The sequence below is a fragment of the Littorina saxatilis genome, linkage group LG8, assembly GCF_037325665.1.
Source record: "Littorina saxatilis isolate snail1 linkage group LG8, US_GU_Lsax_2.0, whole genome shotgun sequence".
Lineage (NCBI taxonomy): Eukaryota > Metazoa > Mollusca > Gastropoda > Littorinimorpha > Littorinidae > Littorina > Littorina saxatilis.
In genome coordinates, this window is record NC_090252.1 from 71,697,108 (window position 1) to 71,724,849 (window position 27,742).

Here is a 27,742-nt window from a genome sequence, read left to right on the forward strand (position 1 = left end):
GTCTCTACACTGTAAGCACACTCTGTCTGTACACTGTAAGCACACTGTCTGTACACTGTAAGCACACTCTGTCTGTTCACTGTAAGCACACTATGTCTGTCTGGACACTGTAATCACACTCTGTCTGTCTGTACGTTGTATGCACACTATGTCTGTCTGTACACTGTAAGCACACTATGTCTGTCTGTACACTGTATGCACACTATGTCTGTACACTGTAAGCACACTCTGTCTGTCTGTACACTGTAAGCACACTCTGTCTGTACACTGTAAGCACACTCTGTCTGTCTCTACACTGTAAGCACACTATGTCTGTCTCTACACTGTAAGCACACTCTGTCTGTACACTGTAAGCACACTCTGTCTGTACACTGTAAGCACACTCTGTTTGTACACTGTAAGCACACTATGTCTGTCTGCACCCTGTAAGCACACTCTGTCTGTCTGTACACTGTATGCACACTATGTCTGTCTGTACACTGTAAGCACACTATGTCTGTCTGTACACTGTAAGCACACTATGTCTGTACACTGTAAGCACACTATGTTTGTCTGTACACTGTAAGCACACTCTGTCTGTACACTGTAAGCACACTATGTTTGTCTGTACACTGTAAGCACACTGTGTCTGTCTGTACACTGTAAGCACACTCTGTCTGTACACTGTAAGCACACTCTGTCTGTCTGGACACTGTATGCACACTATGTCTGTCTGTACACTGTAAGCACACTATGTCTCTCTGTACACTGAATGCACACCATGTCTATACAATGTAAGCACACTATGTTTGTCTGTACACTGTAAGCACACTCTGTCTGTCTGTACACTGTAAGCACACTCTGTCTGTACACTGTAAGCACACTCTGTCTGTCTGCACACTGTAAGCACACTCTGTCTGTCTGTACACTGTATGCACACTATGTCTGTCTGTACACTGTAAGCACACTATGTCTGTCTGTACACTGTAAGCACACTGTGTCTGTCTGTACACTGTAAGCACACTGTGTCTGTCTGTACACTGTAAGCACACTATGTTTGTCTGTACACTGTAAGCACACTCTGTCTGTCTGTACACTGTAAGCACACTCTGTCTGTACACTGTAAGCACACTCTGTCTGTCTGCACATTGTATGCACACTCTGTCTGTACACTGTAAGCACACTCTGTCTGTACACTGTAAGCACGCTCTGTCTGTCTGTACACTGTATGCACACTATGTCTGTCTGTACACTGTAAGCACGCTCTGTCTGTCTGTACACTGTATGCACACTATGTCTGTCTGTACACTGTAAGCACACTGTGTCTGTCTGTACACTGTAAGCACACTCTGTCTGTCTGTACACTGTAAGCACACTCTGTCTGTCTGTACACTGTATGCACACTATGTCTGTCTGTACACTGTAAGCACACTCTGTCTGTCTGTACACTGTAAGCACACTATGTCTGTCTGTACACTGTAAGCACACTCTGTCTGTCTGGACACTGTATGCACACTATGTCTGTCTGTACACTGTAAGCACACTCTGTCTGTACACTGTAAGCACACTCTGTCTGTACACTGTAAGCACACTTTGTACACTGTAAGCACACTCTGTATGTCTGTACACTGTAAGCACACTATGCCTGTCTGTACACTGTAAGCACACTGTGTCTGTCTGTACATTGTAAGCACACTGTGTCTGTCTGTACACTGTAAGCACACTATGTCTGTCTGTACACTGTAAGCACACTCTGTCTGTACACTGTAAGCACACTATGTCTGTCTGTACACTGTAAGCACACTCTGTCTGTCTGTACACTGTATGCACACTATGTCTGTCTGTACACTGTAAGCACACTATGTCTGTCTGTACACTGTAAGCACACTATGTCTGTCTGTACACTGTAAGCACACTATGTCTGTCTGTACACTGTAAGCACACTATGTTTGTCTGTACACTGTAAGCACACTCTGTCTGTCTGTACACTGTAAGCACACTCTGTCTGTACACTGTAAGCACACTCTGTCTGTCTGCACATTGTATGCACACTCTGTCTGTACACTGTAAGCACACTCTGTCTGTACACTGTAAGCACACTCTGTCTGTCTGTACACTGTATGCACACTATGTCTGTCTGTACACTGTAAGCACGCTCTGTCTGTCTGTACACTGTATGCACACTATGTCTGTCTGTACACTGTAAGCACACTGTGTCTGTCTGTACACTGTAAGCACACTCTGTCTGTCTGTACACTGTAAGCACACTCTGTCTGTCTGTACACTGTAAGCACACTCTGTCTGTCTGTACACTGTAAGCACACTCTGTGTGTACACTGTAAGCACACTCTGTCTGTACACTGTAAGCACACTCTGTCTGTCTGTACACTGTAAGCACACTCTGTCTGTCTGTACACTGTAAGCACACTCTGTCTGTACACTGTAAGCACACTCTGTCTGTACACTGTAAGCACACTCTGTCTGTACACTGTAAGCACACTCTGTCTGTCTGTACACTGTAAGCACACTATGCCTGTCTGTACACTGTAAGCACACTGTGTCTGTCTGTACATTGTAAGCACACTGTGTCTGTCTGTACACTGTAAGCACACTATGTCTGTCTGTACACTGTAAGCACACTCTGTCTGTCTGTACACTGTAAGCACACTCTGTCTGTCTGTACACTGTAAGCACACTCTGTCTGTCTGTACACTGTAAGCACACTCTGTCTATCTGTACACTGTAAGCACACTATGTCTGTCCTATACACTGTAAGCACAATATGTCTGTCTGCACACTGTAAGCACACTCTGTCTGTCTGTACACTGTAAGCACACTCTGTCTGTCTGTACACTGTAAGCACACTCTGTCTGTCTGTACACTGTAAGCACACTCTGTCTGTCTGTACACTGTAAGCACACTCTGTCTGTCTGTACACTGTAAGCACACTCTGTCTGTCTGTACACTGTAAGCACACTATGTCTCTCTGTACACTGTAAGCACAATATGTCTGGTACACTGTAAGCACACTATGTCTGTCTGTACACTGTAAGCACACTATGTCTCTCTGTACACTGTAAGCACAATATGTCTGTCTGGTACACTGTAAGCACAATATGTCTGTCTGTACACTGTAAGCACACTATGTCTGTCTGTACACTGTAAGCACACTATGTCTGTCTGCACACTGTAAGCACACTCTGTCTGTCTGTACACTGTAAGCACACTCTCTCTGTCTGTACACTGTAAGCACACTCTGTCTGTCTGTACACTGTAAGCACACTATGTCTCTCTGTACACTGTAAGCACACTCTGTCTGTCTGTACACTGTAAGCACACTATGTCTGTCTGCACACTGTAAGCACACTATGTCTGTCTGCACACTGTAAGCACACTCCAATGGGTCTACTTATTGTATGCATCACTACACATGGTTGGTGTACGTTGTGGTTGTTGTGTCCAATGGGCCCACTAGTTACCTGTTGCGTGCAGTGAGCAAGGGGGAACACACAACTTGCTTGTTGTACGTTGTCACCTGTTGTGTGCAGTGCCCAAGTGGGAACAGAAGGCGGAGGCCAAGGTGAAGGCCGCGTTCCGAGAGCCAAGCTCTCTCAGTCGGCTCCCCAGGCCTAGCCCCCCCACGTCCACGACCGGAGACGTCGGCAACGTCGAGGACAGGTTCGACTACTTCAAGCCGCGCGTACAGGTGTGCAGCGTGTGTGTGTGCCTTGAGGTGATGGTGGTGGTGGTGGTGGTGGTGGTCGCGATAGGCTGTCATGACAACACTATTTCACACATGGTTTCAATGAGGACGAAATGTACTTTGAGAGCAAAACAATGACAGTGATGATGAAGAGGAGAAGAAAAATACTGATGATACTGAAGGCGACGACGACGACGAAGCTGCTGCTGCTGATGATGGTGATATTGATGATGATGATGATGATGATGATGATGATGATGATGATGATGATGATGATGATGATGATGATGATGATGATGATGATGATGCATACACATTTGCATGCCCTTAAGGCCACGCAGAATACGGTATGCTGTGGCTTCCAGGGCCTCCTGGCGTGTCCTGTGGCTTCAAGGGCCTCCTGGCGTGTCCTGGGCATAGTCTGTGGGGGCCTGTGGGCGTGAGCATGATCATGGGGAAATGGCCAATCAGAATCTTTGCGAATCTCACGGCATCTTACAAAGCGCATTTCGGCACTTTGGCTAAAACCTTCCCAAATAACTATCCTCGGTACTGCAAAGCTCTGAAAAGCTCTTCAAACTACAAAAATACAACTTCTTCAAACTACAAAAATACGGAAAGAATTCCTTTAAATACCAAGCCCCTTCTGTTTAAAATTCTCTGCCCGCTGACATCCGCAGTTGCTCTTCTTGGATATCCCGTGCTACGCCGTGTTGCCCTATGGCTGCCCTGGAATACCTATCCGAGACGCCTTGTGCCAAAGGTAGAATATGTAGAATACAACAGGTGGATGATGATGATGATGATGATGATGATGATGATGATGATGATGATGATGATGAAGACGATGATGACGATGATGATGACGACGATGATGATGATGATAATGATGACGACGAGGACGAGGACGAGGATGATGATGATGATGATGATGATGATGATGATGATGATGATGACGACGATGATGGTGATGATGACGCCCCCAGGTGGTGCAGGAGCTGGAGAACGACGACCGCACGGTGCGCGAGGTGTCCATCTCGGGCTGGAAGGTGGACGTGGTCATGATGGAGGTGTTGGAGAGCTGCCTGCCGGCAGTGACGTCTCTGCGTGTGCTGCAGCTCTGGCGCGTGGGGCTAAGCGCGGACACGCTGACGATGCTGGCCCGCTGCCTCCCGCTGTGCCGCGCGCTGACCAGCGTGACTCTGGACAACAACACGCTGACCGACTGTCCGCTGCAAGCGCTGCTCGTGCACACCGCTGTCCTGCAGACACTGTCGCTGCGCTTCTGTCACGTGGGGGACGGGGGGGTGATGGCCATGGCGCGCGTGCTGCAGGAGGAGAGGGAGGGGGGCACCCAGGCGCCGCTCGTCTCGCTCTGTCTCACCGGCAACCAGGTGAGCTGTTACTCTGTGTGTGTGTGTGTGTGTGTGTGTGTGTGTGTGTGTGTGTGTGTGTGTGTGTGGAGCTGCTAATACTGTGTGTGTGTGTGTGTGTGTGTGTGTGTGTGTGTGTGTGTGTGTGTGTGTGTGTGTGTGTGTGTGTGTGGAGCTGCTAATACTGTGCTTGCTTTATATTATCTTGCTATTTTCCCTCGTTTTTTGCCCCTTTTACAAATCCCTTTTAGACATGCGTTGTTTTCGTCCGCCAAATCAGATCACTTACGTAGGAGCACGTTTGTAAGCTTGTTCTGCTCAGTTCATACTGTTGGATATATGTGGGATTGTTATTTGTAATCTTTTGATTGAATGTCACACGCTTTCCTTCTTGTATGTTACACGCTTTGGAGCATGGCAAGAACGGATTCAAACTCGAAATCGTCCCTCCGAAAAGCCCAAAAATGCAAACACGACTTTCATTTCTCCTGCTGTTATCGTTTCTTCTCTTTACAAATTCTTCAACGCTGAGAATACAGACGACAGTTCTGTTTCCATGCGCGAATTTAGCTGCCCTTGGAAAGTGGCTCGATCACGAGGCCTGTAAGTCTGAATCTAGAAGGACAGAGTTGTGAACATAGATGACAAAGATCCCGAAAAGAACAAACATTTCGCGCATGCAGACACAGAAAGACGTCATGAAGAATGCGATGCTTCAAAAGATACAGACTGTGACGATGACTGTGACGTCATTCACATATACCGAGACGTTGTTCGGTCATTTCCGTCAAAAAGTAGATCTCTCCACAATGGCTGCTCCTGTGTTTAGGTCTGTCAAGCGTGAGTACGCAAAACGTGTTTGTTCTCTCCTCTGTTGAAGCTGTGAGATATAAATGCTATTCCGACTTGGTCGTGTGACAGAGTTTTCTTCCACGCTCGATTAGCTGATGTCTAACTCGGCCTGACGGTTTCGTTAGACAATCAATGTAATCTCGTGTGGAAGAAAACGTCTGTCACACGACCAGGTCTGAATAGCAGGTAATGTTGTTATTTGTAATGTCGTGATTGTATGCGACATTGCTATTTGTAATGTCGTGATTGTATGCGACATTGCTATTTGTAATGTCGTGATTGTATGCGACAGTGTTATTTGTAATGTCGTGATTGTATGCGACATTGCTATTTGTAATGTCGTGATTGTATGCGACATTGCTATTTGTAATGTCGTGATTGTATGCGACAGTGTTATTTGTAATGTCGTGATTGTATGCGACATTGCTATTTGTAATGTCGTGATTGTATGCGACATTGCTATTTGTAATGTCGTGATTGTATGCGACATTGCTATTTGTAATGTCGTGATTGTAAGCGACATTGCTATTTGTAATGTCGTGATTGTATGCGACAGTGTTATTTGTAATGTCGTGATTGTATGCGACAGTGCTATTTGTAATGTCGTGATTGTATGCGACATTGCTATTTGTAATGTCGTGATTGTATGCGACAGTGCTATTTGTAATGTCGTGATTGTATGCGACAGTGCTATTTGTAATGTCGTGATTGTATGCGACAGTGCTATTTGTAATGTCGTGATTGTATGCGACAGTGCTATTTGTAATGTCGTGATTGTATGCGACAGTGCTATTTGTAATGTCGTGATTGTATGCGACATTGCTATTTGTAATGTCGTGATTGTATGCGACATTGCTATTTGTAATGTCGTGATTGTAAGCGACAGTGTTATTTGTAATGTCGTGATTGTATGCGACAGTGCTATTTGTAATGTCGTGATTGTATGCGACATTGCTATTTGTAATGTCGTGATTGTATGCGACATTGCTATTTGTAATGTCGTGATTGTATGCGACATTGTTATTTGTAATGTCGTGATTGTATGCGACATTGTTATTTGTAATGTCGTGATTGTATGCGACATTGTTATTTGTAATGTCGTGATTACAATGATGGAAATCCGCCAGGTGGGGGACGAAGGCGCGTGCAGCCTGGCCCTAGCCTTGACCTTTAATCGCGTGCTGCGCGTGCTCAACCTGTCGGCCAACAGCGTGGGGGACCGGGGGGCCGCCGGCCTGGCCAGCGCGTGCAGGTGGGTGCGCGTGACGGGGGACAGTCTGACGTCACGCAGACAGCGCATGCATCAGTACCTGGTTGATCAACCCCCCGATTTCCCAAAACGCACAACGAAAGTCACCCGTACCCAAAAGCGTTCCTTTAATCCCGAGAAAAGGCCCGTCAAGATCCAGCGGCCAACTAGGCGCGTGAGTCGAATGGCCCCCAAAGACGGGCGGAGTTCCAAGGCCAAGGGCGTCTCCTCCAGCCATGCTGTCATTGATGACGGTGCGTGCCCCGAGCACCGTGGTCTGCGGATGCTTAAACCGCCGGACACCATGTGGTACATGCCGGGACGAAGGCCGGATTACTTCGCGGAGTCAGACATTGCTGTTGAAGGCTGCGGCCTTCACCTCCTGATGCAGCCCGGCTTCCTGCACGACGGTGACCTGTGGTTGCCTGGCAACCGGTCTCTCCTCAGCCTCAATCTGTCCAGGAACAAGGTCGGGAAGGTCGGCGTGCAGAGCTTGATGGAGGCACTGGAGGAACAGGTGACACTGGCTGTGTGTGTGCAGGGGGGGGGGGGGGGAGGTCGGCGTGCAGAGCTTGATGGAGACACTGGAGGAACAGGTGACACTGGCTGTGTGTGTGCTGGGGGGGGGAGGTCGGCGTGCAGAGCTTGATGGAGACACTGGAGGAACAGGTGACACTGGCTGTGTGTGTGCTGGGGGGGGGGGGGGGGAGGTCGGCGTGCAGAGCTTGATGGAGACACTGGAGGAACAGGTGACACTGGCTGTGTGTGTGCAGGGGGGGGGGGGGAGGTCGGCGTGCAGAGCTTGATGGAGGCACTGGAGGAACAGGTGACACTGGCTGTGTGTGTGCAGGGGGGGGGGGGAGGGGGAAGGTCGGCGTGCAGAGCTTGATGGAGACACTGGAGGAACAGGTGACACTGGCTGTGTGTGTGCTGGGGGGGGGGGGGGGGAGGTCGGCGTGCAGAGCTTGATGGAGGCACTGGGGGAACAGGTGACACTGGCTGTGTGTGTGCTGGGGGGGGGGGGGGGAATGTCGGCGTGCAGAGCTTGATGGAGGCACTGGAGGAACAGGTGACACTGGCTGTGTGTGTGCAGGGGGGGGGGGGAGGTCGGCGTGCAGAGCTTGATGGAGACACTGGAGGAACAGGTGACACTGGCTGTGTGTGTGCTGGGGGGGGGGGGGGGGAGGTCGGCGTGCAGAGCTTGATGGAGGCACTGGGGGAACAGGTGACACTGGCTGTGTGTGTGCTGGGGGGGGGGGGGGGAGGTCGGCGTGCAGAGCTTGATGGAGGCACTGGGGGAACAGGTGACACTGGCTGTGTGTGTGCAGGGGGGGGGGGAGGGGGAAGGTCGGCGTGCAGAGCTTGATGGAGGCACTGGAGGAACAGGTGACACTGGGTGTGTGTGTGCAGGGGGGGGGGAGGGGGAAGGTCGGCGTGCAGAGCTTGATGGAGGCACTGGAGGAACAGGTGACACTGGCTGTGTGTGTGCAGGGGGGGGGGGGAGGGGGAAGGTCGGCGTGCAGAGCTTGATGGAGGCACTGGAGGAACAGGTGACACTGGCTGTGTGTGTGCTGGGGGGGGGGGGGGGGGAGGTCGGCGTGCAGAGCTTGATGGAGGCACTGGAGGAACAGGTGACACTGGGTGTGTGTGTGCAGGGGGGGGGGGGAGGGGGAAGGTCGGCGTGCAGAGCTTGATGGAGGCACTGGAGGAACAGGTGACACTGGCTGTGTGTGTGCTGGGGGGGGGGGGGGGAGGTCGGCGTGCAGAGCTTGATGGAGGCACTGGAGGAACAGGTGACACTGGGTGTGTGTGTGCAGGGGGGGGGGAGGGGGAAGGTCGGCGTGCAGAGCTTGATGGAGGCACTGGAGGAACAGGTGACACTGGCTGTGTGTGTGCAGGGGGGGGGGGGGGGGGGAGGGGGAAGGTCGGCGTGCAGAGCTTGATGGAGGCACTGGAGGAACAGGTGACACTGGGTGTGTGTGTGCAGGGGGGGGGGGAAGGTCGGCGTGCAGAGCTTGATGGAGACACTAGAGGAACAGGTGACACTGGCTGTGTGTGTGCAGGGGGGGAAGGTCGGCGTGCAGAGCTTGATGGAGGCACTGGAGGAACAGGTGACACTGGCTGTGTGTGTGCAGGGGGGGGGGGGGGGAGGTCGGCGTGCAGAGCTTGATGGAGGCACTGGAGGAACAGGTGACACTGGCTGTGTGTGTGCAGGGGGGGGAAGGTCGGCGTGCAGAGCTTGATGGAGGCACTGGAGGAACAGGTGACACTGGCTGTGTGTGTGCAGGGGGGGGGGAGGTCGGGAAGGTCGGCGTGCAGAGCTTGATGGAGACACTGGAGGAACAGGTGACACTGGCTGTGTGTGTGCAGGGGGGGAAGGTCGGCGTGCAGAGCTTGATGGAGACACTGGAGGAACAGGTGACACTGGCTGTGTGTGTGCAGGGGGGGGGGGGGGGGAGGTCGGCGTGCAGAGCTTGATGGAGGCACTGGAGGAACAGGTGACACTGGCTGTGTGTGTGCAGGGGGGGGGGGAAGGTCGGCGTGCAGAGCTTGATGGAGGCACTGGAGGAACAGGTGACACTGGCTGTGTGTGTGCAGGGGGGGGGGGGGAGGTCGGCGTGCAGAGCTTGATGGAGACACTGGAGGAACAGGTGACACTGGCTGTGTGTGTGCAGGGGGGGGGGGAGGTCGGCGTGCAGAGCTTGATGGAGACACTGGAGGAACAGGTGACACTGGCTGTGTGTGTGCAGGGGGGGGGGAGGTCGGCGTGCAGAGCTTGATGGAGGCACTGGAGGAACAGGTGACACTGGCTGTGTGTGTGCAGGGGGGGGGGGGGGAGGTCGGCGTGCAGAGCTTGATGGAGGCACTGGAGGAACAGGTGACACTGGCTGTGTGTGTGCAGGGGGGGAAGGTCGGCGTGCAGAGCTTGATGGGGGCACTGGAGGAACAGGTGACACTGGCTGTGTGTGTGCAGGGGGGGAAGGTCGGCGTGCAGAGCTTGATGGAGGCACTGGAGGAACAGGTGACACTGGCTGTGTGTGTGCAGGGGGGGAAGGTCGGCGTGCAGAGCTTGATGGAGGCACTGGAGGAACAGGTGACACTGGCTGTGTGTGTGCAGGGGGGGAAGGTCGGCGTGCAGAGCTTGATGGAGACACTGGAGGAACAGGTGACACTGGCTGTGTGTGTGCAGGGGGGGGGGGAGGTCGGGAAGGTCGGCGTGCAGAGCTTGATGGAGACACTGGAGGAACAGGTGACACTGGCTGTGTGTGTGCTGGGGGGGGGGGGGGAGGTCGGCGTGCAGAGCTTGATGGAGGCACTGGAGGAACAGGTGACACTGGCTGTGTGTGTGCAGGGGGGGGGGGGGAGGGGGAAGGTCGGCGTGCAGAGCTTGATGGAGGCACTGGAGGAACAGGTGACACTGGCTGTGTGTGTGCAGGGGGGGGGGGGGAGGGGGAGGTCGGCGTGCAGAGCTTGATGGAGGCACTGGAGGAACAGGTGACACTGGCTGTGTGTGTGCAGGGGGGGGGGGGAGGGGGAAGGTCGGCGTGCAGAGCTTGATGGAGGCACTGGAGGAACAGGTGACACTGGGTGTGTGTGTGCAGGGGGGGGGGGAAGGTCGGCGTGCAGAGCTTGATGGAGACACTAGAGGAACAGGTGACACTGGCTGTGTGTGTGCAGGGGGGGAAGGTCGGCGTGCAGAGCTTGATGGAGGCACTGGAGGAACAGGTGACACTGGCTGTGTGTGTGCAGGGGGGGAAGGTCGGCGTGCAGAGCTTGATGGAGGCACTGGAGGAACAGGTGACACTGGCTGTGTGTGTGCAGGGGGGGGGGGGGGAGGTCGGCGTGCAGAGCTTGATGGAGACACTGGAGGAACAGGTGACACTGGCTGTGTGTGTGCAGGGGGGGGGGGAAGGTCGGCGTGCAGAGCTTGATGGAGGCACTGGAGGAACAGGTGACACTGGCTGTGTGTGTGCAGGGGGGGGGGAGGTCGGCGTGCAGAGCTTGATGGAGGCACTGGAGGAACAGGTGACACTGGCTGTGTGTGTGCAGGGTCGGGAATGTCGGCGTGCAGAGCTTGATGGAGGCACTGGAGGAACAGGTGACACTGGCTGTGTGTGTGCAGGGGGGGGGGGAGGTCGGCGTGCAGAGCTTGATGGAGACACTGGAGGAACAGGTGACACTGGCTGTGTGTGTGCAGGGGGGGGGAGGTCGGCGTGCAGAGCTTGATGGAGGCACTGGAGGAACAGGTGACACTGGCTGTGTGTGTGCAGGGGGGGGGGGGGGGAGGTCGGCGTGCAGAGCTTGATGGAGACACTGGAGGAACAGGTGACACTGGCTGTGTGTGTGCAGGGGGGGGGGGGGGGTCGGCGTGCAGAGCTTGATGGAGGCACTGGGGGAACAGGTGACACTGGCTGTGTGTGTGCAGGGGGGGGGGGGGGGAGGTCGGCGTGCAGAGCTTGATGGAGGCACTGGAGGAACAGGTGACACTGGCTGTGTGTGTGCAGGGGGGGGGGGGGGAAGGTCGGCGTGCAGAGCTTGATGGAGGCACTGGAGGAACAGGTGACACTGGCTGTGTGTGTGCAGGGGGGGGGGGGGAGGTCGGGAAGGTCGGCGTGCAGAGCTTGATGGAGACACTGGAGGAACAGGTGACACTGGCTGTGTGAGTGCAGGGGGGGGGGGGGGGGGGGGGGAGTAGGTGGAACTCGTTTGTTTGGGGTGATGGGTATGATGTGTGCGTAATTTCTTTCTATATATAAATGGGTCATTCCATAAAGCTGTGTACCAAAAGTGTGACATGCATCGTGAAAATTGAAAGTGTCTGAATAGGTTGTTTGTATGGTTTATGTGAAAGGTATAGACATATGCCACGGTGCCATGCTAAACAAAAGATAAGTTTATGTTTTTTGGGTACGAGGGGTGGTCGGAAAGTTGTGAGCATGACACATGTGTAACGTAACATGGGATCCCAACACACAAGACAGATAACAAAAAGACATAGTATTTAGTAACAAGCTTTATTTGCTTCACATTTAGAGCTCATTCCAAGGGGGTAGAGGATGCTATACGCTATAGTGAAATGAATTTGATATCTGATGAACCTCGGTTCGCCCTGTCAAAAAATCTTCCGGACGTATGAGCTAAGTTAAGTATCACCAGGCAGGGAATACTTCTTGTTATCCCAACCAGCAAACAAATAAGCTTCAAAAACTCTATTTTGCAACAGAATTAGATCTGATCATTTTTGTCGTTTTGAGAAAGAAAAAAACTAGTTCAGTGTGTTCCAATTTTGATGAAAGCTCCAACGGTTTTTATGCTAAACTCTTACAACTGGCAAACTACTAGACTGCAGACAATAGCCTAAGACTTGTCAAAGAGACGCCGAGCACGTTTTTCACACACAAATATCATTGAAATGTCAAATTCGTTAAAAAATGTTAACTTTAAGTGCGATGAGTCGTGAACATTTTCCGACCTAACATTCGTCCCTCGTTGGTAACGACACATAAAACGCTCCACGCTTGCTGCGTTCCAAAACTTAATAATTTATTTTTTATTTTTATGGAAGTACCTTTCAGCGATGTTGTATAACGTCGGATGCGAAAGAAACAAAAAATCTGATGCGTGCGTAAGTAACAAATTTCAATTTTTACAATCCATCGTAACCAGAACAATCGGAAACGAAGCTTAGTGGCGTCACGCGAAAGGCAAAATCACAGTCAAATCGTATCGATTTGACACGGCGCACATTCTAACACGTTCACAACAGATCAGTAATGGCTGATAACACACACAATCTCATATTCCAGTGTACTGAAGTTATAGGCATGCTCGCGTAGTTCGTGTTTGGTTTTGGAAATCAATGTTACGTCGGAAAACCGTTATTTTTGACCGATCTAAACTCAAACTCAAACTCAAACTCAAATTTTATTGGCTTCAATTTTCACAGAAGAATTTGTCTTGCGCTTGGGAGAAAGTAAGAGTATAACATATAAAAACAGCATTCATATCACATTTCATGTATCACACACAGTAATCACTAGTATAAGCCTACAATTATCACATTTGTACCTGTATCATACATGCAAATAAATAGTATCACATTTCCACGTATCACACACAATATATACATTACATAACATACAGCAAGCTTCCATCTCCCGCGCCCCCCCCCCTCCCACACATACATATCCTCGCACGTGCGTCGACTCCATACAAATAACATCATCAGTCCATTAACTAAAATGCACAATGACTAGTAGTGGGTACATGATACTTAATACGTGCTCAACTAGACCTGCTAACTAAAATAATAACAGAAACAAAAACAAGGACTGGGCACAACATTTACACGTGTGTGACCTACTTACATCAAGTGCCTGTGATCTATAAATAACAATGATTGCGTTTAAAGTAAAACATGAATAATGCCGATGTTTGCTAACAATGAATACATAACAACTAAGATAAGAATGTATGTGCTTTCATAATATGATTATTTTATAAAACACAGTGGGGAAATTTGGAAAATAATTTTTATACGAAACTGCGCACATCGAGTCGAGCTCTGTAGCGTGTGTGTTCGGAGGCAGGAGACACACATGGCTGTGGATATTAATTGTTCGGTGGATTAAAAAGGATACCCCGACTTCGGCAGGGCAGAAGGAGGTACAAGACGGTGTGCTGTATTGCTGTGTGTGAGTGTGCTGTACAGACCTTCTGCACACTTCAAACAATTAGTGGGGCAAACAGCTAAGTGCATATGCAACACTTGTACAAAACACAACAAAGATGTTTGTCATCATTTTCACGAGTTTTCATTCACAAGCACCTGGGAAATAAATCTCATGTTCCCCAGGCAATAAATCCCCGGTTACCATAGTTGCAGGAAGCAGGTTATACATGGATAATCAAAAGCAAACCCAATAGAAACGCTCGGGGATTCTTCGGCTCTTTTCATTGGTGTTTCCCCAGACCTAAACAGACGACACGACACTGCTTTGCAAAGTTCCAAAAACGAACTGGCAAACTGGCAAAAGTAAACAAAAAACAAAACTACTTCATGAAAGGTCATACATTCATCAAAAACAAATGAAACCTAGCGATATGTTTTGTCTTCTTACAGAGTCATGGAGTGCGTGTATCTGTGTTTCGATACACAGACGTTCGGAGAAACACGAACGTCAAGTTCAAGTAAAACGACACCTGACACACACATTTTGACCCGTGCACAAGACGTTGTATCGATAAACGAAGTTAATAAGAAACAATAATAAAAGCAAAGAAAATAGCAACACGATATGCAAACATCTAGATTAACAAAGCCGAGCAAGCAGAATGACAGGTCTAATGAAAAACAAAGAGGTACTGAGTCGGAAACAAGATCGCGATTCTTTCCTTCGCTGCACGACGCAAATCTTCTGTGACCTTTGACCAAACGTAGCTTCCACATTCGATCACTCAGCTTAGTATTTACAACAGAAAGCCGAGGGGGTAGAATACCGAGATGAACCTACAGAACTGTGCATCCTCAAACCTGACATATTCATCCCAACATTTAATGAACTCAAAAAAACAGAAAGTTGCTTTCACACGCCATCTTTGATTGCCAGTGGTTATCAAACCGGGACTCGTGTGGTTATCAGCACGGAACCCGTGTTTCAAAGCATGGCTCCCTGGGTTGATTGTGCACTTATTTTCTCACTACCAAAATGATGACAAAAACGATGTTTGATGGTTTGTTGACAGACCAGCTTTTTTGTCGGTCCTCGGGGGGCATATCGACTTTTGTTTCATATTTATTGACCGCGGCCTTCGGCCTTCGGCCTTGGTCAATAAATATGAAACAAAAGACGATATGCTCCCCCTCGGACCGACAATAAAGCTGGTCTGTCAACAAACCATCAAACATCGTTTTTGTCAAGGGGGGAAGTCTTACATTGGGGGTGTTACAAGGGGGGAAGTCTTACATTGGGGGTGTTACAAGGGGGGGAAGTCTTACATTGGGGGTATTACAAGGGGGGAAGTCTTACATTGGGGGTGTTACAAGGGGGGAAGTCTTACATTGGGGGTGTTACAAGGGGGGAAGGTCTTATATTGGGGGTCTTACAAGGGGGGGAAGTCTTACATTGGGGGTCTTACAAGGGGGGGAAGTCTTACATTGGGTGTCTTACAAGGGGAGAAGTCTTACATTGGGGGTGTTACAAGGGGGGAAGTCTTACATTGGGGGTGTTACAAGGGGGGAAGTCTTACATTGGGGATCTTACAAGGGGAGAAGTCTTACATTGGGGGTGTTACAAGGGGGGAAGTCTTACATTGGGGGTATTACAAGGGGGGAAGTCTTACATTGGGGGTCTTACAAGGGGGAAGTCTTACATTGGGTGTCTTACAAGGGGGGGAAGTCTTACATTGGGGGTCTTACAAGGGGGGAAGTCTTACATTGGGGGTCTTACAAGGGGGGAAGTCTTACATTGGGGGTCTTACAAGGGGGGAAGTCTTACATTGGGTGTCTTACAAGGGGGGGAAGTCTTACATTGGGTGTCTTACAAGGGGGGAAGTCTTACATTGGGGGGTCTTACAAAGGGGGAAGTCTTACATTGGGTGTCTTACAAGGGGGGAAGTCTTACATTGGGTGTCTTACAAGGGGGGTCTTACATTGGGGGTCTTACAAGGGGGAAAGTCTTACATTGGGGGTCTTACAAGGGGGGAAGTCTTACATTGGGGGTCTTACAAGGGGGGAAGTCTTACATTGGGAGTGTTACAAGGGGGAAGTCTTACATTAGGGGTGTTACAAGGGGGGAAGTCTTACATTGGGGGTCTTACAAGTGGGGAAGTCTTACATTGGGGGTCTTACAAGTGGGGAAAGTCTTACATTGGGGGTCTTACAAGGAGGGGGGGTCTTACATTGGGGGTATTACAAGGGGGGAAGTCTTACATTGGGGGTGATACAAGGGGGGGAAGTCTTACATTGGGAGTGTTACAAGGGGGGAAGTCTTACATTGGGAGTCTTACAAGGGGGGAAGTCTTACATCGGGGGTATTACAAGGGGGGAAGTCTTACATTGGGAGTGTTACAAGGGGGGAAGTCTTACATTGGGAGTGTTACAAGGGGGGAAGTCTTACATTGGGGGTCTTACAAGTGGGGAAGTCTTACATTGGGGGTCTTACAAGGGGGAAAAGTCTTACATTGGGAGTGTTACAAGGGGGGAAGTCTTACATTGGGGGTCTTACAAGGGGGGAAGTCTTACATTGGGAGTGTTACAAGGGGGAAGTCTTACATTGGGTGTCTTACAAGGGGGGAAGTCTTACATTGGGAGTGTTACAAGGGGGGAAGTCTTACATTGGGAGTATTACAAGGGGGGAAGTCTTACATTGGGAGTCTTACAAGTGGGGAAATCTTACATTGGGGGTCTTACAAGGGGGGAAAGTCTTACATTGGGGGTCTTACAAGGAGGGGGGGTCTTACATTGGGGGTATTACAAGGGGGGAAGTCTTACATTGGGGGTATTACAAGGGGGGGAAGTCTTACATTGGGGGTCTTACAGGGGGGGGGGGGAAGTCTTACATTCTGGGTCTTACAAGGGGGGTTCCACTGCAGACAGTTACCTGAGCCCCGTGGCGTGTTACAGGCCGTACCTGTGGTAGGGGGAGAGCTGGGGTTACAGCGCGTGGTGCTGCACCACAACCCCTTCCCCCCGGATTTTCCCCCCTTCCTGCGCCTCAGTCGTCGTCTGCGCATCAGGGATCCCTCCAATCACATGCCCAGAGTCGACCTCTGCAACCACAACGTCACCCCCTGCGCCATCGCGGACACCGCTTTCGTGTGAACGCCGGGTATTTGGTCTTGTGGTCATTTCTGTGTAGTACACGTTTCCCCTTTTCTTGTCTGCTTCTATTGCTAATAGCTTTTATAGTTTGCGATATGCTTCTACTGCCAGTGTAAATCTCAAACATTGCCGATCATTGCTTGACATTTCGATAGAGAGTTTTCAGTGTGTCACTTTACAGTATTTCTTCTCTGTACTTCGATGCACATCAAGTGGTGTTTATTTCAAATATTGACTGACTCTTGTTACAAGCCTGGGTCTCTATTTGTACTGAACGAGGCAAACAGGTAAGCAAATATCTCAATGTTCAATAATCATAGGCATTTACACCTGACGGACATTTAGCCCCCAGTTCAGTTCAGTTCAGTTCAGGCCAGGCCAGGAAACATCTCATGACCAATATAGGCATTAGGACCTGAGGGACATTGAGCCCCCAGTTCAGTTCAGTTCACTTCAGTTCAGGTCAGGAAACATCTCATGACCAATATAGGCATTAAGACCTGAAGGACATTGAGCCCCCAGTTCAGTTCAGTTCAGTTCAGTTCAGGCCAGGAAACATCTCATGACCAATATAGGCATTAAGACCTGAGCGACATTAAGCCCCCAGTTCAGTTCAGTTCAGTTCAGTTCAGGCCAGGCCAGCAAACATCTCATGTTCAATATAGGCATCAAGACCTGGCAGATATTAAGCCCCCAGTTCAGTTCAGTTCAGTTCAGTTCAGGCCAGCAGCGCAAGTCATAGGGAAGACTGTCAGAGACAGAAAGCACTTAGCTGATGGCGTCGTGAACATTTTGATACTTGTATATATAGTGCACGCTTTTGTCGTCTTTGATCCGTCTACTTTTTATAACTGTTTACATTTTGATAAGATTATTTTGAGCCCACGCTTCTTTGATAATTATATTATGTTATACCCACCAACCACAGGCACAGTAAAAAAGAATTAAATTTTATTTATACTAAATAACACTTTGCTGTAACCAAGACAGCAACATTGATTTTACGAAGAATAAAATGTACAAATAAATCGCGTTATGAGTGCAATGTGTCTGTCTGTCCCTGTCATTGCGTGTAGAGTGGGGACGGAGATCGCTTGTTCTCACTAAGCATTGCCATACAGACCACAGCACACTAAGCATTGCCATACAGACCACAGCACACTAAGCATTGCCATACAGACCACAGCACACTAAGCATTGCCATACAGACCACAGCACACTAAGCATTGCCATACAGACCACAGCACACTAAGCATTGCCATACAGACCACAGCACACTAAGCATTGCCATACAGACCACGGCACACTAAGCATTGCCATACAGACCTCAGCACACTAAGCATTGCCATACACACCACAGCACACTAAGCATTGCCATACACACCACAGCACACTAAGCATTGCCAAACAGACCACAGCACACTAAGCATTGTCATACAGATCACAGCACACTAAGCATTGTCATACAGACCACATCACACTAAGCATTGTCATACAGACCACAGCACACTAAGCATTGTCATAGAGACCACAGCACACTAAGCATTGTCATACAGAGCACAGCACACTGAGCATTGTCATACAGACCACATAACACTAAGCATTGTCATACAGACCACAGCGCACTAAGCATTGTCATACAGACCACAGCACACTAAGCATTGTCATACAGAGCACAGCACACTAAGCATTGTCAGACAGAGCACAGCACACTAAGCATTGTCATAGAGACCACAGCACACTAAGCATTGTCATACAGACCACAGCACACTAAGCATTGCCATACAGACCACAGCACACTAAGCATTGCCATTCAGACCACAGCACACTAAGCATTGCCATACAGACCACAGCACACTAAGCATTGTCATACAGACCACATCACACTAAGCATTGTCATACAGACCACAGCACACTAAGCATTGCCATACAGACCACAGCACACTAAGCATTGCCATACAGACCACAGCACACTAAGCATTGTCATACAGACCACAGCACACTAAGCATTGCCTTACAGAGCACAGCACACTAAGCATTGTCATACAGACCACAGCACACTAAGCCTGATCATACAGACCACAACCACACTAAACATTGTCATACAGACCACAGCACACTAACCATTGTCATACAGACCACAGCACACTAAGCATTGCCACACAGAGCACAGCACACTAAGCATTGCTATACAGAACACAGCCACACTAAGCATTGTCATACAGACCACAGCACACTAAGCATTATCGTACAGACCACAGCACACTAAGCATTGGTATACAGAACACAGCCACACTAAGCATTGTCATACAGACCACAGCACTCTAAGCATTGTCATACAGACCACATCACACTAAGCATTGCCATACAGACCACAGCACACTAAGCATTGCCATACAGACCACATCACACTAAGCATTGCCATACAGACCACAGCACACTAAGCATTGCCATTCAGACCACAGCAAACTAAGCATTGTCATACAGAGCACATCACACTAAGCATTGCCATTCAGAGCACACTAAGCATTGTTATACAGACCACAGCACACTAAGCATTGCCACACAGACCACAACACACTAAGCATTGTCATACAGACCACAGCACACTAAGCATTGTCATACAGACCACAGCACACTAAGCATTGCCATACAGACCACAGCACACTAAGCATTGTCATACAGACCACAGCACACTAAGCATTGTCATACAGACCACAGCACACTAAGCATTGCCATACAGAGCACAGCACACTAAGCATTGTCATACAGACCACAGCACACTAAGCATTGTCAGACAGAGCACAGCACACTAAGCATTGTCATAGAGACCACAGCACACTAAGCATTGTCATACAGACCACAGCACACTAAGCATTGCCATACAGACCACAGCACACTAAGCATTGCCATTCAGACCACAGCACACTAAGCATTGCCAAACAGACCACAGCACACTAAGCATTGTCATACAGACCACATCACACTAAGCATTCTCATACAGACCACAGCACACTAAGCATTGCCATAGAGACCACAGCACACTAAGCATTGCCATACAGACCACAGCACAATAAGCATTGTCATACAGACCACAACACACTAAGCATTGCCATACAGAGCACAGCACACTAAGCATTGTCATACAGACCACAGCACACTAAGCCTGGTCATACAGACCACAACCACACTAAACATTGTCATACAGACCACATCACACTAACCATTGTCATACAGACCACAGCACACTAAGCATTGCTATACAGAACACAGCCACACTAAGCATTGTCATACAGACCACAGCACACTAAGCATTATCGTACAGACCACAGCACACTAAGCATTGGTATACAGAACACAGCCACACTAAGCATTGTCATACAGACCACAGCACACTAAGCATTGTCATACAGACCACAGCACACTAAGCATTGCCATACAGACCACAGCACACTAAGCATTGCCATACAGACCACATCACACTAAGCATTGCCATACAGACCACAGCACACTAAGCATTGCCATACAGACCACAGCACACTAAGCATTGTCATACAGAGCACATCACACTAAGCATTGCCATTCAGAGCACATTAAGCATTGTCATACAGACCACAGCACACTAAGCATTGCCACACAGACCACAGCACACTAAGCATTGTCATACAGACCACAGCACACTAAGCATTGTCATACAGACCACAGCACACTAAGCATTGCCATACAGACCACAGCGCACTAAGCATTGTCATACAGACCACAGCACACTAAGCATTGTCATACAAACCACAGCACACTAAGCATTGCCATACAGACCACAGCACACTAAGCATTGTCATACAGACCACATCACACTAAGCATTGTCATACAGACCACAGCACACAAAGCATTGTCATACACCAAGAGAGAGAGAGAGAGAGAGAGAGAGAGAGAGAGAGAGAGACGTAAGACGTAAGACATTTTATTGATTAAACACACAAGGTTCATTTCAACGGGGTGTGGGGAGGGGGGGGGGGTTCAGTAATACATGCCGTGTGTTTGTATTTATGGACAATCACCCGGTTTTATCTCTTTCTCTCTAACATATACTCACACGAACGCACGCACGCTCTCACTCTCTCTCTCTTAAACCTAAAGACATATCCAGCGCATGAATTAACACTATGGGTAGGTGCAACGACAAACAAGTTTACAGTGCTAACATACATTATCGGCTTTCAATCATGCTCTATCGTTCCACAGCACAAACTCTCTCTCTCTCTCTCTCTCTCTCTCTCTCTCTCTCTCTCTCTCTCTCTCTCTCTCTCACTCTCTCTTTCTCTCTCTCTCTCTCTTTCTTTCTCTCTCTCTCTTTCTTTCTCTCTCTCTCTCTCTCTCTCTCTCTCTCTCTCTCTCTCTCTCCCCCTCACTCCCTCTCTACCTCTCTCTCTTTCTAACATACAAACATTTCCAGCGCAAAAATCAACAATTTGAATAGGTACAACAACAACACAAGTGTACTACACCAGCATACATTATTTGCAATCAAACCTGCTCTAACATTCCACGGCACAAACTATGTATAACACATCGCCGTCTCGTTCACCTGTTCCACATTGGGTAACTAGTCCAAAAAACTTTTTCTTTTTTGAAAAAACACGATACATGTATAAGAATCTGGCCACATGCACCACTGAATCCCCTTTATTCCCCCCTCTGCTTCTTTCTCTCTCTAAAGGTGTAGGTCTAGTTATTTTTCGGTAACTTACCCAACAACCAAAATCACTTACCCAACAACGGGCCTGAATCCTCGATAGCTCACAGGTTGATGAGTTAGACTTTGAGGGAACTACTTTAGCGATTGAAAAGTTCCGAACGCTCCAATGTACGAAATATACATCTCTAGACCAAACACTACAAACATACTGCATTTAAACTGGCAACTACAGGCTTGAACACATTAATCTCCATATAATATCTTTGAGTTTGGTTGTTTTCTAAATCCAAATCTAACGATCAGTGCAGAGAAACTCGCTTTAGATCTCTTATGAGTGCACGCAAACTCCCAAGGCAAGTAACTCTCGTACGACAAGAGTAGTTCCCCTTCCAAATTTTCTGAACTGAGTTGCTTGGACAAGAGACTGCAATCCGACGGTTAGTTTTCGACAATATTTCATTATAAACAGATCACACGCAACCAAATGCACACATCGCATCAATTTAAAGAACATACAGCGGTTTCATACACTATTTTTCCCCAGAAAACGGAACTTCATACAATTTTTAACGTTGGAACACGGGTGCAAAAGTTCATCTGCTTGTCCCATTCGAAGAAAGAACATTTCCTAAGCGATACCAAAATATGACCAGAACACACACTATCTGCCTTTACCGGCACAGCAGAATAACAACATAACTGTGTACTTGATTTTCGTCCAAAACAGGGAAACTGACAAGAAGTGTCAACAGATTTGATTGATTTTCCCTGAACTATACAACCGCGCATTATTCAATCGCCAGCGCAGGTAGACTGGTTGAGTGATTTGGATTCGATCAAACTTTCGCACAAAAATTCCTCTTTTCTTTGAATAACTGAAGAAAGGAGGAATAAAGAGGTTACATACCTCGTCTCAGTGATTATCAAAAATAATGGTCTCAGTTCGCGGTCATGAAAAAGCTCGCTGAAGCTCGCATTTTTCATGATCCGCTAACTTCGACCATTATTTTTGATAATCACTGAGACTCGGCATGTAACCTCTACTTATCTACAGACGTATAAGTTACAGCTCCGTCCATCCATGGTATTGCCTGATATTTTGTCGAGATTGGGTCAATGAATATGATGACGTCACTCGAGGCTCTGCCGAGAGTGACGTCATTATATTCTTTCACCCCGTCGAGACAAAATATCACGCGATACCATGGATGGACGGAACTGTAACGTATATGAAGAACTCCCCTAACCCTGGCACCAGAAGCAAGAAGAGGGAAGTGCCTGCGCTCATTGGGATGAACATTCTTCAACGATTGGCACCTGCCGTGGCTGCTTCATCCTTGCCGGCCAGTCTGCAGGTAGCGGTCCAGGAAGCCAGGCTCCAACAACTGCACACAGGAGGTCTGGCTAAGGTTGCTGGACCAACATTGATCCCAGCAGGCTCGGTAGCTACGGTGCGGATCACTGGACCACAGCAGTCAAGTTTACTGATTGCGTCCCCACTGTCTACGCCCCTCCCTGGTGGTTTGCTGCTGGTCCCCACTCTTGTCAGTCAAGGCTCAGCCAGGTTTGTGAGAGTAGCCAACCTCTCTGCAGTGGACTGCACCCTTAGACAAAGGACAGCTGTAGCGGTTTTGGAGAGGATTGAGACAGTGGAGAGCGATGAGGGATTCAAGTTTTACGTGTCGTCGCAGAACATCACTATTAGCACACAGGAGACCACGACTTCCCCTTCACCGCCCCCAGTCCCCACTCCCAACTTTGACGGCACCAAGAGACAGAGGGAGAAGCTCCAGGAACTGCTGAACAAGTTTGCGCACGGGTTTGTGCAGAGCGAGACTGACCTGGGATACGCTGACAGGGTGACCCATCGCATCCCCACCACTGACGATGCCCCTGTCGCCCAGCCATACCGCAGCATCCCACCTTGCCACCTACAGGAGGTGAAAGATCACCTTAAGGGCTTGTTGGCTCAGAACGTGATCCAAGAGAGCTACAGCCCTTATGCAGCTCCTGTAGTGCTGTTGAGGAAGAAGGATAGCAGTCTCCGGCTCTGTGTGGACTACAGACGTCTCAACGCGAAGACAGTTCCTGATGCTTATCCGCTTCCCCGCATCCAGGAATCGCTCGACTCGCTGGTCGGTGCCCAGTACTTCTCCACTCTAGATCTGGCGAGTGGGTACCACTAGATTGCCATGGAACCCCGAGACCAGCACAAGACAGCCTTCTACACTCCGTTCGGCCTCTTTGAGTACACTAGGATGCCCATGGGTCTTATCTCCGCTCCAGCCACCTTCCAGAGACTGATGCAGGCAAACATGTCTGACTTTCAGTTCCAGTTTCTGTTGGTGTACCTGGACGACCTCCTAGTGTACTCGAAGACGTTCGACGAGCACCTGCAGCACCTTGAGCGCCTCCTCCAGCGCATCACTGAGACGGGCCTTAAGCTGAAGCCAGAGAAGTGCCAGTTCCTGCGAAGAGAGGTAGTCTACTTGGGGCACACCATTTCAGCAGACGGTATTAGCTGCGAAGCCGGGAAGATTGAGGCTGTTCAGAACTGGCCATTGCCCAAGACCACCACAGACCTCCGCAGCTTCCTTGGTTTTGCCAGCTATTACAGACGCTTCATCAGTGGATTCTCCAAGCTGGCCGGACCACTTCACGACCTCGTGACAGAAGGCAGCAAAGGAAGCAAGAAGAAGAAGGCAGCCATCCACCACCTGTGGACTGAACGACACCAGACAGCCTTTGAGTCCCTGAAGTCGGCCCTGACAACAGCTCCCGTCTTGGGCTACGCCGACTATGAGAAGCCGTTCATCCTGGAAACCGATGCCAGTCATGATGGACTCAGTGCTATCATCTCACAAGTCCAAGATGGGAAGCAACGCGTCATTGCCTACGCCAGCAGGAGACTCAAGCCCACCGAGAAGAACTGTGCTAACTACAGCAGCTTCAAGCTGGAGCTGCTTGCTCTTAAGTGGGCCGCGTGCGAGAAGGTCCGCCACTACCTTCTCGGCGCTGAGTTTGAGGTGATCACTGATAACAACCCCCTCACCTACCTGAAGACGGCGAAACTTGGGGCGCTGGAGCAACGCTGGGCCTCTCAACTGGCCCAGTTCAACTTCACATTGCGCTACCGCCCCGGGAAGATCAACCCTGCTGATGCCCTGTCCCGCCTACCCCCTGATTCCCTCCCTGACCAGTCCTCTACCCCTGTCCCCCCAGAGTTGGCCACAGAGCAAGAGATGTGGTGCGAGAGGGCTGCTCTCGATCCAGTGCCAGAGGTGCATGGACAGCCACCACTGCCCCTTGATGTCAGCTTCAAGGCAGCAGAGCCATGACCAAAGTAAAGAGAATTTGTCATGGGATGTGGAAACAAATCATTGGGGAAATTCACCATGGGCAATGAACCCAAGCCTAGAAGTTGTAGAACTATATTTTGTTTCAGTCTTGGCAAGGCCAGTTTTGTCAAGTTCCGGAAAAGACATCATGAATTCATTCACCCTGCCGAGACGAAAAAAACAATTCCATGGATGAAAACGTATAAGCTTATATCCCGTGACGCATCAAAGCTAAATTGTGACCCTCCACCACGAAATGAGTCGCATGTCACCTTGCGCGGTTCTGCGCTAGGCTTGATATAAGTCCGGAGCGTGTCTGGTAACAGTGTGAGGGTCACCTTAGTCACATGCTTATAACTCAAACATTTTTCGCTCTTTTCTAAAACGGTTTTCACCACTGGATAGAGCATAAAAAACTCTTTAGGAAAATGTAAAAATATGAAAATCATGCAAAGGTGACATGCGACTCATTTCGTGGTGGAGGGTCACAATTTTGTTTTGAAATGTCTTCACAACGTACAGATAACTTATAACGACATAATCGCCTTCACAAGACAGGAAAAACGCACACTTTGTTTTTCGTCTGCTACAAATCTAGTCTTGTTGGTTGACGGAGAGACTAAAGCTTCAATCGTACCTTCATCAATAGGAATAAATGCTCAATCCGCTGTCAGTTCGCAACTGAACCTTGTTTTTTTTTCTTTAACTTTTTGGTTAACATTGAAACGGCAATCCAAAAGAGTGTTTCAGCTGTTTCAAGACACAGGCTTAGCTCCTTCTTTTGAGTTGCTTTTCAGTCTAAAATGACACCGGAAGCGAACAAATTGTCGCGTATACTGTCGTCACAAAAAGACGTCATGACAAAGTTATCCACGCAAAGCGAAAGAGACTTTGACGTCATTTACTTTTGTTCGGAATTTTCCGTCTGTTCCTAGCTTGTCAGTGAAGACCTGACGTGAGTAAGCTTACCCAAAACGTCTTTGTTCTCTATTCACATTGCAGCTGTGAAATAATCAGTCTTGTGTCTCGGTCGTGTATAGGTACAGAGTTTGCTTCTGCAATCATTGTGTTCGTGTTGATGACGGCTTCATAAGACAAATCAGCGAATCTATCGTGAGGAAGACGCTTATGTACAAATCACCGAACCCAACCCATTTTTTGTGTGCATTTTTCTGAAGAATAAACTGCATTTGGTTAATTTCATCCGTTTAATGCTTGTCGAAACGAGCCATAAGGCTTTAGAATAAAAGATTTCACGCATTGCTTGGCCCACAGATGAGGTCGCAGTTTGTAGGTTGAATCTATGAATCGGCCAGAGATAGATCTGCATTTCTGGTACGACCTTCCAGATTATCAACAGCGGGTTCATGGTCGGAATCAAGAGGTCAAATTTGCGAGGCTCCCAATCATTTCATAAAAGATTTCCATTTTCTTGTTTCTGCGGCTGCGCAAGTTATTTTGCCTAGGTTATGGCCGAACTTTAGGCCTACGGAGAAATATCGCTGGATATTTTCTCCCTAGATTAACAGAGACAAAGAAGGGAAGTCATGCTGTATATAACAGTTTTAACACGTATAATACTGTTCGCATCTTCACTCTGGTTTTGTTCTCTTAATATTTTGACATCAAGTCTATAATCACAATATCCTTTGCATACAAACAATACATGTTTCTCGTCTTCCACGTCCTCTCTGCATACAGGGCAAATCAAAAGGCCCGGTACAACGTCAGTTCGATAGCGGCATTTGTGAGTGTTTATGGGTGAAATACCAAATCGAAATTGTATGTATGTACCGTAAAGTACCTTGTAAGCGCCCAGTATCGAGTAAGCGCCCACCCCCCCCACTTTTAGTCCAAAACCGTGCATAGGGTATAGTACCTTGTAAGCGCCCACCCCCCCACTTTACACCATTGAAATCAGGGTAAATAAAAATTCCGCACTTGATCTGCTAGTTTTGTGAATGATTTCCACACTGTCCAATCCACCAAAAACTACGAGCAGAAATATGGTCTGCTGACACACCAGTTCAGGAGAAGATCTTCGGCAACCTGCGGAGTCTTCGCTGTACTGCAGACTTCATCAGAAGTTCCGGAGTCCCTGTCTGAGCGATCGAGAAGAAGAAGAAGATTTCCTTTTCTTGCAAACCCTATCACGTGTGTCTGCACGCCTTGGATCTAAACGCCTGCAAGTCAATGATTACAAGATGCTGCGGATCAAATCGTACACCGTTGCATGCTGTCACCTCTTGACTATTTGGATAATAACGCCAATGGAAATGTGTCGCAAACGGGGTAGATAGAAAAAGGATACGAGAATGGCGAGAGAATCGCGATACCCTGTTACGTCACCAGTCCGGAAAGGAAAAGAAGAAGCGAAAGTTACATGGCGGTCGAGACGTCAGATCAGAAGAGGTAGATGTAGGTGTGTTAGAATATCTTGATCAATAGCGGGCGGAAAAGCGTGTCGTCCGCAACAAAGATTTGCAAAGAAGAGCCTTAGAACTGGCTGGTGGACTGGACATAGACGAATTTGTCGCATCGCCTATGTGGCTGAAGCGTTGGAAACAAAGGCATGCTGTCTCCACTCGGCGAGGTACCAATACCAACCAGACGTACCCCTTGTTCAAGGGAAACAGAGACACAGTGCGGCAGACAAGAAAAGGATGCGACGACATTTGTCTCCCCAAGCTCTTCTAATGACAATACGAACAAGAAAAACAATGGAAGA

The 27,742-nt window shown here is 48.8% G+C and overlaps 1 protein-coding gene across 1 annotated transcript in view; it reads left to right on the forward strand.

Annotated features, from left to right (window-relative positions):
• LOC138974288 (leucine-rich repeat-containing protein 71-like) overlaps positions 1-18,008 on the forward strand; it is a 32,880-nt gene extending 14,872 nt beyond the window's left edge. Inside the window, exons 4-7 of the mRNA XM_070347008.1 lie at positions 3,528-3,685; positions 4,669-5,076; positions 7,035-7,673; positions 16,782-18,008. Of these exons, the coding sequence (XP_070203109.1) occupies positions 3,528-3,685; positions 4,669-5,076; positions 7,035-7,673; positions 16,782-16,979 (1,403 nt within the window). The 3' untranslated portion in view covers positions 16,980-18,008. The remainder of the gene's footprint in view (positions 1-3,527; positions 3,686-4,668; positions 5,077-7,034; positions 7,674-16,781) is intronic.
• Positions 18,009-27,742: the final 9,734 nt, after the last annotated feature.